The 15,824-nt window shown below is 40.7% G+C and overlaps 1 protein-coding gene across 5 annotated transcripts in view; it reads right to left on the minus strand.

Moving 5' to 3' along the window:
* Positions 1 to 1,252: 1,252 nt before the first annotated feature.
* The window catches only part of WDFY4 (WDFY family member 4), a 146,595-nt gene continuing 132,023 nt past the window's right edge, over positions 1,253 to 15,824 (minus strand). For 3 of the 5 annotated variants that reach the window (XM_075758328.1, XM_075758324.1, XM_075758326.1), the window contains 7 exons: positions 14,916 to 15,073; positions 13,103 to 13,261; positions 9,040 to 9,222; positions 6,000 to 6,182; positions 5,089 to 5,176; positions 2,758 to 2,869; positions 1,253 to 1,689 (listed from right to left, as the gene is read on the minus strand). In XM_075758328.1, coding sequence (XP_075614443.1) covers positions 1,623 to 1,689; positions 2,758 to 2,869; positions 5,089 to 5,176; positions 6,000 to 6,182; positions 9,040 to 9,222; positions 13,103 to 13,261; positions 14,916 to 15,073 — 950 coding nt within the window. In that variant the 3' untranslated portion in view covers positions 1,253 to 1,622. The remainder of the gene's footprint in view (positions 1,690 to 2,757; positions 2,870 to 5,088; positions 5,177 to 5,999; positions 6,183 to 9,039; positions 9,223 to 13,102; positions 13,262 to 14,915; positions 15,074 to 15,824) is intronic. The other 2 variants (XM_075758329.1, XM_075758327.1) reach the window with 1 other exon arrangement.

The raw sequence follows: 15,824 nt of genomic DNA on the forward strand, positions 1-15,824 counted from the left end.
TCTGTGTAGACATAATGCAGCCTTCCTTGTATGTCTGCATCACGAGCTAGCCTCTAATTACTACATTTTCCACAGGCAATTACCTCACTCACTGTGGAGGTTAGGCTGAGCTGCGGGGTGGGTTGGGGACACACACACACACACACACACATATCAGCACTCTGTAAGGAAGCAAGCTGTTTGCCATGGGAAGTCTTGCTCATTCAGCAACGTAATTCAAGAGTCATGAAAAAGCAGTGCCCTACAGAAAGTTGATGGTATAGTTAGAGGAAGACTCATAAAAACCCGTCTTTTACTCCAGATTCTTCCTAATGATGTTGGCAAGTCTCTAGCACCAAGATTTTGGCATATAACAGTTACTCATGTTCCTCAAAGTCTGGCTGTCCAGTGCAGCACACACAGGGCTTCACTCCTGCAGTGCTAATCAGTCCCAGTGCAGCGGAAATCAGGGAACCCTCTTGGCTCTGTCTGTTCAGGGCTGCGTTTGGTGGTATGAACACAAGGGCCTTCATGGCCGTAACGTCCTTCGTATTCTTCCTGGCTCTGTCCTGACCCAGTCTGCAGTGTTCAGGAAGTTGCTCTGCCTAAGTGGCTACTCAGCCCTTCTCTGCATAAGATACTCAATTTCTTTACCAGGTCAAGGAGGGTAAGGAAGAGGGGGAGTTATCAGTTTATCTCCTTCAAATTCTCATAAAGTGTTAAGGAGTTTGATTTTTCACACTTCATCTCAACTCGGGACACAAATGGCACTTAAATGTATTACACTAAGGCCTTCTTAAGCCTTCTTGTACTACAGATACCCACTTATACCATGCAGGGTGATTGTGAAGGTAGATCCTGAAGTATGTCTCATATATTGATACTCCATGAGGACCAGGCTAGAAAAGAAGGCATTGAAGGGGGAGAATGAAAGAATACGTTGACCATCTGTGTCAGATCTTCACCCTCACCCATTCCATGCATTTTGCCTGCCTTGCTTACTGTCAGAGACTAGGAAAGTAAAGATTGCACCGTAACACATGTTCACAATGGGGCTGGATAAAGACACCACTGTCAACCTGGAAATCCTACCTTCACACTGCAAACAAAATAGCTTTTCTAAAGGCATGCATACATTTTCATACAGATTCAGGGAAGCAGGAAGAGTAAGAACAGAGATATTAACATACTTGTATGTTAATAAGAACAAAGATACTGCAACAAACTCACTTAACATCTGTTTGAAGCCTCAGTGTTTTCTGATCTCATGGTATTAAAATTAGAATATGTTATTTTATTAAGCTCTTTGGCATAATCAAGGCAGTTTTACTTGCTAACTATTATTTGTGAAATACAATGTATTATGCCAAATTCAGTATGTAAAAATAACATTTAAAATACAAAAGTTTTCCCAGGACAAATACTACAAAATCTCATTGAGTATGCACATGTCTGTCAGTGTGTGTCTCAACTTGAGTCCATTCTTTAATTTCAATCAGAGTTGACTGCAGGGTCAGTCCAACAACTCCTTTGAGATTCAGTCCCCACCATAGTTTTCCAGTTTCTGACTCTTTCATGCTCTGAAAGGTAATTTTCTCTCCATCCAAAAGGCTGAAAAAGCAAGAGTTCTTCAATATTTCTTCCTATCCATCCACAGACCAGCAGCAGACTCTTCCCCAGTCATCACCAACTAGGAGCTTCGAGGAATTTCTTGAGAAAGAAAGAAAAAGAAGAGAAAAATGTTTAAGAACAAGATGCAAATAGGATCAAGACTTTCTCCTGTACATGTAACAATTAGGAGGATGCAACATTCAGGGGAGAAGGTTGTCTTTAAAGTTAAATTTGAAGATCAATGTTATAGAGTATACAAAGATTCATACTTCAAAGACTGAACTTAGAATTGAATACAAACTTTCCTGGAGTTCAGTGGGTTAGTTGTGGACAGTCTAGCCAGATCAAAAGCTCTTACCCCTCTCTGATCCTGAGACTCTATAAATGTTAATTAAATCTGCTGGCCAGATTCAGAATTCTGAATTGTCAGCACACAACGCCACGGCTTCAGCCACTGAAATCTCTACTGCATGCGGTGCCATCAACACTAATGAAACTAACCCTCCCCCCAAAAACTTTCCCACTTTCTGTGCATCACACTCACTAAGTGCTCTGAGCAATATGGAATATAGGAGTCATTTTTGCAACTATCAAAATGCCAACACTTTTGGAGACAGCAACTGTTTTACAGTAAATCATAACATCCTGGGGTAGGAGATAACAAATTTTACAGCCAGATGAAACTGCAGTAGGGGGATTTAGTAAACTAAAATACTGCGGGCTGTGCAAACTGAGTGGACTTTAACAACAAAGTTGTCCTTGGGCCAAAAACTTCCTATTTACATTTTGAGGAGCTAGCATCTCCAGCAACTCCCAGGACAGTGGGTTTTCTGTGGTGCAGAGACGGTGTAGCAGTTACCTATTCTGGCCGAAAGCTGCTACTTCTCTTGGGTTGTCTCCTATCTGACCACTGACTATCCCAACACCATTCTCTCAACAGAGTTAGCCAGACCAGCTCCCAGAGTGGCTGCGTCTGGTTAAAACACAGTGATTCGACTGAGATTTTAGTAAAAACAACACAAGCAAAAAGAGAAAAACCCAGCAGTAATACAAACTCCAGAATAAAATAAAACAACCTGCCGATTTCGGGCAGAGCAGTGGAGAGACCAAGGCTGACGTGGTGCCCTCTGCCGAGCACTGGCTGCAATGCAAAGGGAAGGACAGTACCTGGATACGGCCAGCGCTGTCACCGCTGGACTGGTCTTACTTGGTTTTCCAGTCAAGGCAAGGCTGGGATTCAGTTCCCGACAGAGAACAAGATGTTTTCCACACTTGTTACCTGTTGTTTAAAAATAAATATTTAGAAAGTGTCTGGGGGCAGCATGGATGGGATTGTTATTATTTACGGTCAGCAAGTTGTTAAGTTGAGAACAAATATATTTAATCTCAGCCTGTGCTGTTGCAAAATAGGCCCATCCCAATTTAATTTGTGGCTATGATAGTTACATGTGCTGACGTGCGGCTGTATCAATTGTGTACTAAATTGGATTTGTGTATTATTGCTTTCTAAATTGCATGCCTAGTTCAGCAAAATTGTTCATCAGTTTTCACTGGCTCTATGCTTAATAAGATGCCCCACAATACCTTGCTGCCAGGATATAATACAGCCCATAATTGCCTAGTAAAAAGAAATTACATAAAGCCTGGTATTATCAACTTATCTAAATCTGCTCATAACAGATCCAATAATTAAATGCTGAAAACATTTCACACACACACACACAACTTCCCCCAACAACATAACTCAATCATCATTACTTTGGTCTTTTTAATGACTGTTTTGTATTAATTTTATTTTCCTAAATGTGTAGAATGAGATGTGGGAATATTTGGTTATTTAAAATAATTCTGAAGTCATCTGAATAGTTTAAGGGAACATATCACCACTTTGATTACACCTCTCAACTCTTTAATAAAGAACGCTGTTGCTGTGCATGCCTGAGAACATGCATCCTTATGCTCTTGTGCAAACAGGTGTGTGTGTCTGTACACATTACCAGATTCCTGGGGTCAGTACATGTCTTCCATGATCCTCTCTGAAAAAGGCACAAACAGGAGTATTCTGCTGTGCTCCCATGGGCAGCTTTTGAGTCCTCATTTAGAAAACCAAGTCATAAATTTTAAAAATAGCTAAAATCTCGGTTTGTTCAAAGACATTCCCATGCAATTGTATCTGAGCAAATAGGACATGGAAGTATCTGCCACAGGAAGTTATGAACAAGAACTTAGGAAATTCTTAAAACAAATTGGGCATTTCTACACGTAAAAAGAATCTACAAAATTACTACTGAATACTACAAGGATTTTGGAAGGAATGTTGTCTTTTGCTTTGACTTACAGCAATCTCTGATTAGACACCACAATGAAACCAAATATGTAGCTACCACAGCCAGACTATGTCACATCTGGAATCTCTGGTGTTCTTGCACCTTCCCTAGAAGCATCTGGCTCTAGCTACTCTGAGATGTGACAAAATGTACGATGGGCATCTGGTTTGGCATTTCCAATATGCCTCTGTATGTATAAATATTTTCACATAGCAATCGAAGTAATGTAGATGCCAAGTTCCATGAACAGCACTTCTGAAGATCTCAGTGGTAATGCCCAATTACTGTATAATATCTTTTTATGCAGATGTTACATCTATAGCTCTATATTTATGCAAATTTTGTGGCTAAAATTGAAGCAATAGAGAATGTCTGTAATGAGGATCACAGCAAATAAGTGGTGTAAATTATACATACAAACACTACAATTTCTTTCTCTTATAAAATGTGAAGAGAAGCAAGCTGTGCTATTTAGGACGTGCCTTTAAAGCTCCCTGGCAGATTTCAGCTCCTGTATTTGTTAGAACAGAGAAGTGAGCTTGAGCTGTTTTTAATACCAGTCAGCATTGTAACCCCATCATCTTATTAACCTCAGCTCTGCAAGAACTCTAAGGTATCAGCTTCAGCTTGACACAGCCTTGAATAAACAGCTCCATGCACTAAGGCCTGCTGCTGGCCTCCTACCAGTTTGAAGGGCCTCTGACCTCATTTAAGGTGGCAAAGAAAACAAACTTCCTTGTTCCATCCCAGGGCAGGATCTGGTACTGCCCATTTTGACATTATACCAGGATACTTTAATACAGGCCATCAGCAGAGGTGCCAAGGGAATAGGCTTTCTGGAGCCAGGATAGTTCATTAGTTTTATAGGTTTATGTAGAAAGGTGGTCTATCAAGCTTGTGAGAACCCATGACAGAGCTTATGAAGAAGCTTTCAGCTTCATCCAGGCAGGATGTGCCCATGAGACTAGTGGCTCAGGGGCGCACTCTGTCTCTAAAGTAGGGCAGTGGCTACCCACTACTGCTGCTGCTGGTTTCAGTAACACTGTACCAGTCACCTGCACCATCTCCCCCTTCACACCACTGCACTCAGACACCTTCTTCTGCCTCACAACCGAATAAGGTCTGCAGCACACAGTCACACGGGAGTTCACAGCCCACCCTGTGGCCATACCTGTGTTGCCTGGTTCTTCCATCATGCCTCTCTGCAGTCTCACTCCAGCAGCTGGGTCTGGAGTATTTGTGTATTCAATCCTCCACAGCTGTGCCAGCAAGGAGGTAAAAAGGGAAAAAAGCATGGATTATAACAACAGAACAAGAGAGAGATGTGAATGTCTGCTGCCCAGCAAGGGGTGGAAACTGGACTATCATCAGCAGAAGACTTCCCGTGGTCTCTCCCTCTGCCACTACGCTGCAGGGTGTCACACTGGAGAAACATATGTAGGGAGCTGGTAAGGTTGCAGGTCTGATGCACTAATGAGGATCCTAGTAAACCAGGAAGCTCTCCTGCCAGACTGGAGGTGGAATCAGCAATGAATTAAGTCATACTTTCTCCTGCTCCTGAGAAAGTATGACTTAATAAATTGAGCTGTGAACCAGCTCTCAGAAACCATGGATCCTACAGGTTCTGCAGTGTCAATCTATGTAAAAGTGAACCTAAACGATTCCTCAAAACCACCTCTACTTCAGTGTCTTCATTTGTAAAATAAAGGCAGTGCATACTGAATTCTTTAGGCAATGCACTGCAATCCACAGCTATAAGAGCCAGGTGCTGCTTTTTTCCTCCCAGGGAATTGTTTTTCCCAGAGGCTCAAACATACTTCTGATGGGCAATACAATTTTTGCTTTCAGAATGAAAAGCACGTTTTCAAAACTCTTCTGGAATGGCAAAGACTTCTCCATTCAGGAGGATAAAAGCTGATAGGAAGCACATATTTTACTCTGATTTTCAGGTTCTGCCCTGTGCTGCCCTGTCAAGAAAGTGGCATGGGTTTTTAGGAGCTCTGTCCCTCCATTTAGGATGCAAAATTCTGCCTCTGGTTTGTAATGAATCAAGAATCCCTCTCCTCTCTCCCATCCACCTACCCTCACCACTCCATCTGTGCTTCCTGTGATGATGATACTGCGTGTGTCCCAGTCCATCACTTCAGCGAAGCAGCAGCAAACAACATGGCTTTTGGGGCTGCAGGTGGTGTTAATGCTTGCAAGAAGCTGGCCATTGATTGTCCACAGATATAGGTAAGATCCAGCACAAGAGATAATATCACCCTGTAACAAAGCAAGAAGTAATGTTTCAAAATCCTACACTCATCCTCCTCACAACTCGTAAGTGCTGATTATAAATTACAGAGCTGCTCTGACTTAAATTCTGACCTTTGTTTAGCTTCTGGGCAGATGATTTAAACCAGAGAAAGTAAAAAAGACATTTTTTTCCTCATGAAAAATTCCGACATTTTTTACACTATAGAAACGCAAAACAACTTGACTCAAATTTAGCAAGATAACGCAGAAACATTTTTTTTTTGGCATTTTTAAAATGAAAACATTTCTTTAAATGTTCCCTTTCTGTTTTCCAGAAAATCTAAGCTTTTAGTAAAAAAAAAGCAGACTGACAAACTGGCCTAGCTACTGTCAGGGAAAGGGACTGTGCACAGGCAATGCCTAGCACAGGTTCAGGGCCAGGACTAGTACTCTTAAGTTTTACAAATAAGCATTCTCTTAAATAAGGACATGGTGTTCACCTGCTTAGCTGCAAAGCCTTTGGTGATTTCACAATCCTCCTCTGCCCCTCACAGGGAGCTTAATGTCATCGCATTTTTAGACTGTGTTTTGCATTTGACCAATGACCAGCTCAGCATTCAGCGAGCTGCACTGCTGATGCAGAAAACATCCTTTGCCGCTGAATCTCTCCTCCCTTCCCTGCAGGTGCAGGTTTACCACAGACTGCACTTAAGGAGCAAATCCCGCAGGGGCAAGAAACACACAGAACCAAGAGCCAATGCTACAATTTCAAATGATCTTATCAAAAGTGCATTTTGATCAAGTTACTAATTGAAATTCCACCTAATGTCTCCACCCTCGATGCATACTAAGAACCAGCTAAATAGAACACCAAAATCATCCAATTCTGGCAAAGGCCAGTGTGCCCTTAAATTAGCAGCATACATCTGGTTTAAATCAACTAACACTGTACTTCACCCCTGCCTGATTTGGGGCCAGAACTCTTCACACCGCAGAGCATTATTCTGAAGATAAAACAAGGATACAGAGTTGCCAATAATTCAAGAGATTAAATTTCAGCTACCTTATCTGCACAAGAGTACATAATGTCCAGGCATTTGGTAATGATCTACAGTGTTTTTCAGGTCTAGACCAGGGATTTAAAACTGAAATCATTAGTTAGAGTAAGCTTTTACAATCCTTATCAGCTTATAAACTTTTGGGGATTATCTTTTTATTTTGTGTATATGTGATACAAACACCATGAGTTTTGGATCTATAAATGGAGCTTCTAGATGCTCAAGCAAACATAAAAACCAACGGTCACATAACAAAGAGCTGTACAGGGTTCTTATTTCACAGAAAAGTACGTGGTTCAGAAATTAGTTTCCTTCAAATCCTTGCTTCAAAATGTTCTGAATTTTCCAGGAAAGAACTTGGTTACCAAACATGTAATTTTATGTCAATCAAAATATTTAATTTAGCATAATGGAAACATTTTGTTTCTATCTTCATGTTATAATATATAAATATACATAGAAAATGTAAATAAAAACACATTTCAGAATTAAACATCCTGTTCTACTAACATCGAAATTTTTTTTTTCATCCACAACATATGGACCCCTTCATCTTTTTTTCCTTGAAGTTTCAGTCATACTTTCCTAAGGTTTTTCCTCTTTTAAATGAGCCTTTCTCCAGACTATTGTCCAATCAGTTTAACCATTTGCATTCCAGCAAGCTGGAGAACTGCTGTTAGATCCATCACCACACTGTTCCTGGCACAGACCATTTCAGTTTTGGACAGCTCCAGAAGAGGAGCTACCAATGACAAGGCTGCTGTCAATGGTCGGCTGGTACATTGAAAGGAGAGGACGCTATCCTCTTGGGATGTGAAGCCCATGCTTTGTGCCAGCCCACCCACTCATTTCTGAATGCTTGGCACTGCTTCAGCTGACTTCATAAGGGACCACACCAGGGTATTCTGAACTGGCCTGCTGAAGCCACTAACCAGGACTAACTGGCCATTTTACACTAACCAGGACCACTGGAGCCGGCACCTGAGCTAGCATTGCACAGACTACTGAATTCCCACCCTCAATTACTAACCATCAGACTGCATGGTTAATAAAGCTCTGATATGATATGACTATTTTTGCACAGACTAAGCAGAGAATGTCTGCCTGGTTTCTTTCTGCTATGAACTCAATTTTGCCTCTCTCGGTACAAGCTCTGGTACTGGATCCAACCTTGAATTGTCTGAACAGCTGGAATCCTGTTCTACTATATTAAAAGAGACAGAATATACAAATGTGCAAGCAACATTTCTGGGTGGTAGAAGCTTGGAAAAAAATATCATCCAGAGTGTTTACAGTAAATTCCAATACAGAATATTTTCCTATCAACATGCATGCAATTCTGGCCAGGCACTAGGCTTATGCCCACTGCTATCAAGAGCTCTTCCCACACCTGAGAGTAGAAGAAAAAGTAAAGCCAATATTGTCACTGCAAAGGTGTAAGGAAGTTGTCAGCTGAGGCAGCAGACTGAGGACTAACATGTCTCAGCTGACATGGCTCTGCTGCATGAATGTCAGGAGAAACTAATGAAATAATGGAGTCAATAAGGTTATGGGTGAAGCAAATCCAGGAGCTACTAGGGTAATACTTCATGCTCTGTAAACTAAAAGTTGTTTAATCCTGCTTCTACTTAGCTACTCAGTCTAAGATGTTGCTTTTAGTGCTCGCCTCTCATCGTTAAGAACACTATTAGCAATCTCTGTAGAAAGGAAAAAAAAATCAATGTATCAGACTCTCAGGATGTTTTTATGTTGGGAAGAGCACCCATTAAATTATCATGAAATGTTCATGGATACATCAGAAGAAAGATGATAAATGAAGATCTTACTGTTGAATTGTTGATGGCAACAGAACAGAGGCTTGCCCTGTGGGCAGGAAGCTGCTTTATGTACGTCAGCTGGTTCAGGTCCCAAATGATGCAGGTTCTGTCATCGGATCCACTCACAAAGATGCTGTAGGTCACAGATGCAGCAAGGCAGGTCACTGCCTGAGTGTGCCCATACAAAGCCTGCTGGGGAAAAGCAACCAATGAACCACAGCAGAGCACGGCTGATTTACTAGGGAACCACGATCCTACATTCATTTGCTTAGTAAGAATACACAACCTAGACATTCTTTGGACAACCAAAAAAGGTATGGGGAGAAATTCCCAAAGGATCTTATAGAAGTATCTTTGTCTTCAACTTGTGGTTGAGGAAAGTTGAGTCTCCAAGAGATTAAATGATTTGCCCCAAGCTGCACACTAACTCAGGGCGCTTGGCATACAAACATTTCAGACTCTATGACAATGCTTTGTGCATTTTTCACTTCAGTCCATGCAGTTTTAAGTAAAATTTATGCTTGAAATTTACTATTTCTTAATTTTATTTTTTTTTTCAAATTTGAAACAAAACTTATCAAGATGTATTTCAATGACCTTCCCCAGTCTTTTTTCTGTTTTTTCTGAACAAGTACTAATATTTTTCCAATTTTTGTTAAGAAGAAAAACAGCATTTGGAGATAATTTTTGCTTTAAAGCCATATATTAATTCCTTTCTCTTTCATCATTATCCAACAACCTTTTGTTTTGTTTTATAGGTTCTAGAGACATAAGGAGCGCCCAGTTTAGTTTAGCCTTAAACAATTCCATAAAAAAGGACTACACTTTAGGCAATTTAATAGCACAGATAGAAATGATGGATAAAGGTATACTGACAACAATTGTTTAATGCAGCATTGTTGAGTGACAGCAGTATGCAATTCTGCTGTATAACCACCAACGAAAGTAAAGCCTGTAGGGCAACAGAGAAAATGTCCTTCACAGCTTTCCTACAAGGCCTTTCAGGGCTCGATTTTTAGCTGTGAAAAATCAGACCCACCAGTTTTAATGTTAGTTTTAACAATAAAGGCATATTCCCTGCTGGCTTTCTCTTCATGACATAATTAGCACATCTTCAGGGTCTGTCTCAGTTCAGCATGGAGCAGGAGAGCCACGTGTCCCAGATGATTTTTGCAAACGCATCTCATACTCTTTTCCAGCGTGTGACTGTGAGACTGAACTCTTGCTGGCTAACGTGCTGCCACTTGCCAAGGTTACTAGGACAACAATATTCAAACATTAATCCACTGGTGAAGAAGCTGAGCTGCAGCAGGCTATGTACTACTGAAGGTGACCCGCAACTGCGAGGGATGAATTTCAGCTTGTGATTTATTCCATTCACAAGAACTGTTGACTAAAAATACTGGTACAAAATGAGCTCTCCAAGAGGGGTTTTCAAAGGGCAGAAACACTCTCAACTGAGCATAGAAAAGGAGGCTCAGCAATAGTTTTGGAATGGCTGTAGAACAGTCTCTTTTACAAAGGACTGGGCATAACCCATGTACCTGTGCTTGAGAACTGCACAAGACCTCTGCAAAAAGGGCTGGGACAAAGCAGGTTCACAGGCTCCAAATTTCCTCTCCTTCCTCCAAAACATGAAAGAAAATATACCCACTGTGACAGCACCCAAACTGCCAAGTCAAGCAGAGATAAGCTCCTACGCCAGTTTTAATAAAACCCTTTTTTTTAACCCAGAAAGATACTACCTGACAGTGAAATCATTGAAATACAAGCTGAGTGTGGAAGGGAGTGCTAGACCTGAGCAGTTATAATCTCAGCTTCAATCCACCAGTGTCTCAATGTATATTCATGCAAAACCAGTCACATGCTTTTAGCTTTCTATCATCTTCTCATTATTGCTGTGCAAAGACTGACAGGTTTTTCCCTTAAGAGGAAATATCCTGCCACATATCTGCAGAACAAACTCTGAGGCCTATCTCTAGAGTAAATTCACAAATATCAAAAGACAAAAAAGGCGACCAGCTTCACTGAAGGAATGCTTAGTCCACGAAAACTTAAACCAAGCTTGACCATCTAACTTAACTGGCTGACATGGAAACAGACACTTCATAGCTACACTCAACACCTCCCTGAGAGGTCTGTGTGGCAGACAGAGCACAGCTTGCCCAAGTGCTTCTTCCAGTCTAGTGTTTCATTTGGCCCGGGGGCTGGATCGCACAAATCACTATGCTTACGAACATTGAGGGAACTGGTAAATTGCATGGATCAATACTGAGGCTATTATGCTCAATCTTTAAAGTTCCACAAAACTGTGGAAGCAGCTCCTGCTGGAGAGGGAAAAGTGACTTTTTCTGCTGAAATATAGTTTCTGTACTTTACTACATTCCAAACCAGAATGTGCCAGTCCCATGAGATAGCTGGTAAGTGAATAGCATCCACTTTATAGCACATCAGCTTTACTTAAGCAAAGCTCACTCTCAGGAAAGATGATACAATTTTTTTGTTCAGCAGAAAAAGCAGCCACCATGAAACAGTGAATTACATGAAAGCAGCAAGTAATTCACTGGAAGACATTTAGAACCATAGTTCAAATTTACATCTATGTCAGACAGTCATCAAAAAAAAGCCCCTGCTAGCAAAGAGAAGGAAAAAATACAGAATTTGTCTTTGCATGATCTCATGCCACTTTGTGGACTTTGGGTAATACCAGATTAATCACAGTGGAAGACACCAGCAAAGCTGATTTTAGATTGTTAAAGAGAAAGGCATTATATTGGAGATAAAAAGACAGTCTCTTCCAGCAGTTGCCTAAAACTCAAACTGACCCCCGACTGGTATCATTTTGATGTTGAAGCAGATTACTGCTTATGCTTTTCTCTACTGCTATTTCTTCCAGTTCTATATCCACGTCCTAGTTTGGAATAATAACCAGCCAGATTAAAAGGTCATCACTGAAGATCTTGTCTCATATTTCTGATGACTTCTCAAGCAGGAAACATCATAATCCTCAGAAGAGAGACTGCTCTAAATACAGATCCCCTCTAATTTTAACACACAAGAATGTCAGATGAATTAAGATCTAAATACTTCTACAGCATCCCAACAGACGTTGAAGTTTTCACATCATTTAATGACAAATAAAATATGTTTTGGGTCAGGGTACAGAAAGTACTGAAATATCATCTGAATATCCCTCCAGAGAAAATGAATAGAAGAAGCTTCTAACACTTGAAGACCTTCCTGCTGATCAGTGAATCCTTTATTAGTTTGCCTAAAAGTAGCAGAGTGTTTCCTGTCCCTTGACTTCTTAGGGAAAGAGGGTCCCATGCTGCCTTTCAGATATAATAGAGGTATACTATAGCTTTACTTGTAAAGCTGAGAACTCACCATAGCTGAAACACACAAATCTTGAATGAGAATTCACTTTTGTAAATGAAATAGCATTTATACAGCTGTTTGATGACTACAGATGAGTTCCAAATCAACAACCACTAAAGGACTTTGGACAATGAGGACACAAATTATATTGTTGTTATTGGATGCATCCCTACCTCATGGAGTGACAGAAAAACCTTTTATCTTCTGAATTCAGGTTGACAGAAAAGAATCAAGAACTTTACCTAGCTGAGCCTTCGTGTCCATCAGCTAAGTTTGAAGGGTGTTTGGCGATCCTGTCCATCACTGCAGCTGCCCAAGAAGAACTATAGGCATCTGCATGTGATACTAGTTTTTGAAAATAATCCAAGGGTTGGCTGCACTTCAAGTGACAAGAACGTATGCCTTATCTTCACTGTTTCTTTGATCATGATAAACTTTGGAAATGCTACCAAAGGGGGGGGGGAAACCCCAAACCAAAAACCCAAGCAGAGTTCATAACTATAAGATGTGTGTATAAGGCATATTATCAGCTCCTGACCTCATAAGAGGTTGTCACATGATACAACTGATTATTGGTTTTTTTCCTGTCATCTTGATTCACCAAAAGGTGTTTCCTGTGCCCGTCATCTGAGAGAAAGACACTAATCTTTTGGTTTTCATTAAGTTTCTATAGCAAAAGAGCCACAGTACTGACCTGTCTCAAGTTTAGACATTTCACTTTGTCCTTGACCAAGGAAAGTTCCCAGACACACACAACCGAGCTTGTTCCAGATGTGATTACGGTAGTTGCTGAAGGACACACAGCGCAGAGGCACTTTCCCCAGTCTGCCATGCACTCAAATGTAGTCATATTCTGTACAAGAAAGCAGCTTTAAGTCAAATGCTTATCTGATGATATCATGCATTTATTAATGCCAAATGGCAGATTAAAGTTTCAGAAGTGAGCCTCCATTTCTTCAAATCCAGAAAAGTAAAGTTCATCTTAACTAGTATCTATAATCACAGCACAGCTGCATAACACGTGGCTGCATGTAACCGTGCCATCCTCCAGGGGCCAAATAGGAAGGCTGGAAAAGGTCAGCATCTTGTGTCTTAGGAGATCTGAGTCTCAATCCCTCTTGTGCCACAGACTTCCTACATAACTTCAGGCAAGCTCATTCTGCCACTATATAGTGACAGAATGCAAACATTCAATGTAGATTAAAAAGAAAGCTCAGGCTGTGATGGCCACTACTAACAGAGTTAGTGCCAGGCTCTGCAACCCTCCTCTTGGATTGAAAAGCCAAAAACCACAGCACTAAATTCCATTTTCTGCTAACGGCTCTGTTAGCAGCACCCAAACCAGCCTAAACCAAGGTCAGGACTATTATACATTGCTACAATTACAGCACAAACATCCTTCTGCTCACATTCTGAATTAGCATACTCACACATGAGGACAACACTATGGTGCTAATGATGAGCTGGATGGCACAGCTACAAAAACCATACCACAGACAGAACAAACCTTTACCTACTTACAATGAGGACAAAAATTTCTTTTAAGCTCATGTTCAGAGGCACTGTTGATCCAGAGAACTCAACTTGGACTCCCAACTACTTCTTACAGTGACTGTGTAATCACACTCATTATGCTCAGTGTCACTAGGCTCAGTGACTCCCTGACTTTTGAAGGGACAAAACAAATAATTTATACCACTATGAATTGCCAAGCACTGATTTTAACTGAAATCAATGGAGAAAACTCTCAATTTTATACAGGGAGCAGAAAGTAAAATACATCTCATGTCTTTTTCACTTCCATTGACTATGGGTATGTGTGTAAAAACATAATGATGTGGCTTGCACAAATCCCCAAGTTAGTATCTTGCTGACTGTTGATTTCCACTATTCTGGTACCCAAGCTAACTCAGATGTCTCTACATGTCATACATTGTCCCAAAAACATCCAAAAATCAGTGTGTTTGTGATAGAGGAAGAAAGTGGATATGTCAAGTGCCCTAACAAGCAGTCCAATGACATAGATCATTGATTTTTAGCAGCAAAGAAGTAAGAGTATTAACTTTCTGGAACGGAAGAGATTATTATTTTGAATGAATTCACTGGGTTAAGCTTGGGAGCCAGAGGGGAATTGACAGATGGTCCTATCTTAATTCCAGCAGAAATTTCTGCACAATGAAATTTCTAATCAGTGACCAGAAGACCTTGTATTGTCCTTACAACCTATGAAATGGGGTTTCTCCTTCATTTTGATAAACACCACAGTCACTGGAAGGAAAACGAGATAATTTAGAGGGGAAATGCCACATTTTTCGGCAGCACAGACTGACTTTGTACTCTGTTGGAATATCAAACTTGAGATTCTTTAAGAGGCTTGACTGCGAGAAAGTCCTGTACAGCATTCTTTGAAATCAGCCCCCCAACAGCCTCTGAAATGGGTGCCCAAGCCAACCAAAGACCACAGGATATCATTCATTTCTGGAATGCTTAGACTTTTTCATATTTACCTTCTCAGACCCATAGTTGCCAAAGCAGCAGGTGAAGTCCTCAAATCCCCAGCAGAATGTTTTGCTCCACAGAGGAGGAATCAAAACTTTATTTTTCTCGACAGCCAGAATGCCTTTCTCAGTGTGCACAATGTGCCCAATAGCTCCTTTGGGATAGTCTGAAAAGACAGAGAACATATTGAATTCTGTTGGTTTTATAGCACTTATGTTAACTTTCCTCTTTGCACAGCTTGTGTGGTGAGGCTGGCAAGTCCCACAACTGGGCTCAGTGCTGTGGGCAAGTCCACAGACAGAAATCCACTCTACAACTGAGATTCCAGACAAAATAGTGGAAACACTCCTTTCCAATGGACCACATAAATCCATGCAGAGGGAGTGACGTGCTCCAAAGGAGGGGGTTTAACAGTAGTGTCATTAAGCTTTTCATTGGCAGACTGCCTTATGCCATCCACTGCAGAGGATGCTGGGCATGTCACCAATAGCCTCTGTAGTACAGCTATGGGAACCCACTGTCCCCACAAAGATATGGGATGTAAAGAACACCACTGAGGAATGAAAAAGTAGACATTGAAATTTTCCAGGCTTCTTCATTGTAAGAAAAGTAACAGACTAAGAAAAAGATGAAGAAAAAGAAAAGAATTGAAGATCAAGAAGTGGAGAAAAACAGTATTTAAAAACAGAAAAACAGGAGTATTTACTTTGCTGTTCAATATAAAGAGATATAACAACAATGGAAAACAGTGAGCTTTATGTTTCAATTTAACATATTCAGAATGTAGAGGAGAGAAAAGATTTACTTGTCTTATATAAAAAAAAAAAACCTGCTCTGAACTCCACAACAGAAGTCTCAATATTTCTCCTGAGCATTTGGGTGTTTTCAAGGCTGACTTCCAAACAACAATTGGCAGA

Source organism: Balearica regulorum, chromosome 7 (assembly GCF_011004875.1).
Source record: "Balearica regulorum gibbericeps isolate bBalReg1 chromosome 7, bBalReg1.pri, whole genome shotgun sequence".
NCBI lineage: Eukaryota > Metazoa > Chordata > Aves > Gruiformes > Gruidae > Balearica > Balearica regulorum.